Source organism: Prunus persica, chromosome G1, assembly GCF_000346465.2.
Source record: "Prunus persica cultivar Lovell chromosome G1, Prunus_persica_NCBIv2, whole genome shotgun sequence".
Lineage (NCBI taxonomy): Eukaryota > Viridiplantae > Streptophyta > Magnoliopsida > Rosales > Rosaceae > Prunus > Prunus persica.
In genome coordinates, this window is record NC_034009.1 from 14,154,102 (window position 1) to 14,157,847 (window position 3,746).

General features: G+C 34.4%; 1 protein-coding gene across 9 annotated transcripts; it reads left to right on the forward strand.

Moving 5' to 3' along the window:
• On the forward strand, nt 268-2,905 carry LOC109946597. 9 transcript variants are annotated; one of them, XR_002269718.1, is made up of 6 exons: nt 268-387; nt 854-1,175; nt 1,259-1,326; nt 1,452-1,559; nt 1,685-1,798; nt 2,151-2,905. XR_002269718.1 is itself a non-coding variant. In XM_020554929.1 (5 exons), exons 1-5 carry the CDS (start codon nt 281-283, stop codon nt 2,203-2,205), a joined length of 660 nt encoding a protein of 219 aa, XP_020410518.1. In that variant the 5' UTR covers nt 268-280; the 3' UTR covers nt 2,206-2,905. The 9 variants fall into 9 exon arrangements, 3 of the variants coding, with proteins under 3 accessions (XP_020410518.1, XP_020410517.1, XP_020410516.1); XR_002269722.1 differs by having other exon boundaries at nt 1,259-1,359; nt 1,452-1,798; XR_002269717.1 differs by having other exon boundaries at nt 1,452-1,798.

Sequence of the window (3,746 nt, forward strand, 5' to 3'; positions counted from 1 at the left end):
AGATAAAGATTTAAGACACGAGGATGGAGCCAGGAGTTCTGTGGTTCAAATATTTTCACCGGCCAGAAACATCCCATAGTGTTTCCCACCGACTAAAAAGAGTAACGGCCCATGGTATTTTCAAAACCACCCTCCTAGACACAAACAGCCCATGGTTTCATTTCATCTATAAAAATAACCTAAGGAGCAGTCAGGTGGTATGTGTCAACAGAAAAACCCTTCTGCCGTCTCCAGTTTAAGTTTGGGGGCTCCTGTGTGTGTGTGAGAGAGAGAGAGATAAATGGTGAAGGCGTCTGAGTTTTCTGAAGGCCAAGATGAAGAGGAAGATGAGGCTAGAACTGGAGAGTCTGATCCAGGCTTCAAAATCGCGTCGATGATTTACCAGAGGTACAACTCCATTTTTAATTTTATATATATATATATATGTTATCAATAACCTTGTGCTATTAGGGTTTCATAATCATGATTCTTTAGATCCAGATCTGGAAAATTGGGAGCTCCTTTTGATAAATATGTTCCAATTTCGCCGTTTTTTATTAAATTTTTCTAGATTTAGTCTTCTTCTTCTAGAATCTGAAGTCTCTTTTTAACAAATCATCCTATGCCGTAAAAACATCCACTAAATTTAAAGGAAATTTATTCGTTATTGTAACCAATCGCCGTTTGGTGATTCAATCGATGTTACTTGATTTGTAGATCTAAGAGTCCTATTAGAATTTTAACATGTCTAGCATATTTGCTCATGGTTTGGAAATTCTTTGTTTCAAAACCCTCTAGTCTGAGTATATTTTCTCATGGTTTTGATGTATAATCTTCTGGTTTTGATAACCCTTTGGTTTTGATGATGTACCAGAATTATATATATGTATCCAATGCTACACAAATTGGAAGCTAACAATGGTAGTGGGATCATGAAGCCTCTAAACATATCCAAATCTTCAATCTGCTCAATTAACGGAAACCCTGCTGATTTTAACATGCCGGAAGTAGGAAACCGGTACATGATTAGAGGTGAAGACCTAAAATTTGGGAAGCGGATTCCTTTTTCAAGAAGGCGTGGCTTAGTTAAAGTGGATCAGCACAAGTGGCAGAGAAATATGAAAGCCCTCTACCAAAAAGGAAACGTATACCAAAAAGAAAACGTAACAGAAACCCTCCTCATTGAATTTGAGGAGGTTCTCACTTGCTCATGATATACGCTTTTTAGTATTTCCTTTCCTTGTTTAAATTAGTTTCTGAATTCTATTGTATTCTGCAGGGAAAATTTTTCCAAGAAAAGGCACGTGAAGTAGATGAAGAGTCAAATGAAATGATTCTTAGAACAAGGTTATTAGCATCCTTTTCGTTGAAATTTTTATGGTGTGTGTTTCTACTCTTTGCGGACATTGATTAATGGTGGTGTATAGACTTTCAAAATGTTAATTTTTCTATTTTATTGTGTTCTTGATCAGAAATGTTGAGACACAAGGAGAAATAGTGCTCAACTTGCATGGAAAATGTTTTCAAGAAAAGACAAGTGAAGTAGATAAGGAGTCAAATGAAATGATTCTTAGAACGAGGTTAGCATCCTTTTCGTTGAAGTTTTGTGTCGTGTGTTTCTACTCTTTGTGGACATTGATTAATGGTGGTGTATAGAGTTCCACAATGTTAATTAATTTTTTTCTTTTATTGTGTTCCTCGTTAGAAATGTTGAGACACAAGGAGAAATAGTGCTTGACTATTGCATGGACATTTTTTTTTTCTAAGAAAAGGCATGTGAAGCAGATAAGGATTCGAATGAAATGACTCTTAAGACGAGGTGAGTCACGGAGTCCCACAATGTTAATTTTAAGGTGTTGTTAAACGAACTTTAAAATTAACTGAGTACACCCTAAACCCTAAAGTACACCCTACCACACCATCAAATTATTTATTGAATTACAATTTTACCCAAATATAAAATGACCAAAAAATATATATTGAATTGTGAAACAAATGTAATTTCATTGTGTACACTTTACTCACAATATCCAACCCTAATGAAATGTGAACGAAAAATCCTACATCCAAAATCCTTAGTATTAACTCCAACTATTTGATCATCGTTATTTAGTAATTCATTGATGTATACAAATCTCATGGTACTTTCGTCAATCATAATTTATTTTTAGGTGGAATAGATACCAGTGCAACTACAATGACATGGGCGATGGCAGAATTAGCTAGGAAACAAAAACTGATGAAGACAGCCCAAGAAGGTAGAAGATGCATTGGAAACACAAAGGAAAAATCAGTGAACAAGATACAGATGAGCTTCAATACGTCAAGATGATAATCAAAGAGACTCGATTGCATACTCTAGCTCCAATGATTATTCCAAGAGAAACCATGTCTCATTTCAAAATCCAAGATTCTGATATTGACCCCAAAACACTTGTCTTTGTCAATGGCTGGGCAATTTGCACGAGACCTTGAGTCTTGGAAGGACTCAGAAAAATTTATCCCAGAAAGGTTTGATGGCAGCTCCATTGATTATAAAGGACAGAATTTTGAGTTTTTACTATTTGGAGCTGGTCGAAGAATTTGTCCTGGGATGTACATGGGAATAACAACACTACAGCCTGGACTTGCAAATCTTCTCTACTGGTTTGATTGGAAATTGCTTAATGGGATGAAGGAGGAAGATATCGATATGGAAGAAAATAAGGTGTATCATGGGTATTTTTGGTAGTTAAATATGACGTATTTAGTTAATTTTATATTTGATCTACATATTAGGGTATACTTAGATCATAAGGTATACTCAATTAATTTTAGGATTCGTTTAACACCATCTTAATTTTTTAAATTTTTTTTATTGTGTTCCTCCATAAATTTTAAGACACAAGGAGAAATAGTGTTTGACTTGCTTGGACACGGTGCCAAGCAATATAATGTTGTTATCCCGCCAATCTTCACCGTCATGGTACGTACTAATCCATATTACTCTTACATGAACATAATACCATCAGGGCTCGTTTGGTACGTTGGACTGTACGGATTAATTTCTGTCGGATAGTATTAATCTGTTCCGGAGAGTATTGACTATTTATCGATAATATTATAAGGCGTTTGGTGTTGTTCCGGATAAATAATCTGACTAAGTTATACTGTGTTTGGTGATGTTTCGGATAACCTCAGATCAGACTATTTATAAATAATAATAAATAAAAAATCTTTGATAATTTTAACGGAAATTGAGATTCAAATGACACAAAATTTTTTTGGATAAGATTCATATGACAAGATTTGTTTTTCAATTGTTTTTGCCAAGATTTTTTTTCATATAACCCATTATCATAATTGTAGTATCTCATAAAAATACCAACATACTCTCATACGTTAATAAAAACAATAACAAAATAATGTATAATTCAAAGTGATCACATATTAAGGTGATAAGAGCAAAAGAGAAAGTTGTTCATAAACCAAACTACATCAAAGAGTGAATCACAACTCCCTCGCCCCAAGTAAGAGAAGAACAAATGATTTTCTCATAGCACCATCCAATGTCAGGAATGTTTTTTCATGACTTGCTTTCTCCAAATTAGCCGTAGTGCCTTAATTTGGTCATTAATAGACAAGTCCATCTTTGCTTTTCTAATAGCAATTGACAAAGAAAAAAATGGTTCTTAGAATTCAGGTTCATACAATTTTAATTTTGTAATTTTGCTCTCCTAGTCGTCAGGTATGTATGTATTCAACTAAACTACCAACACTAGCACAGT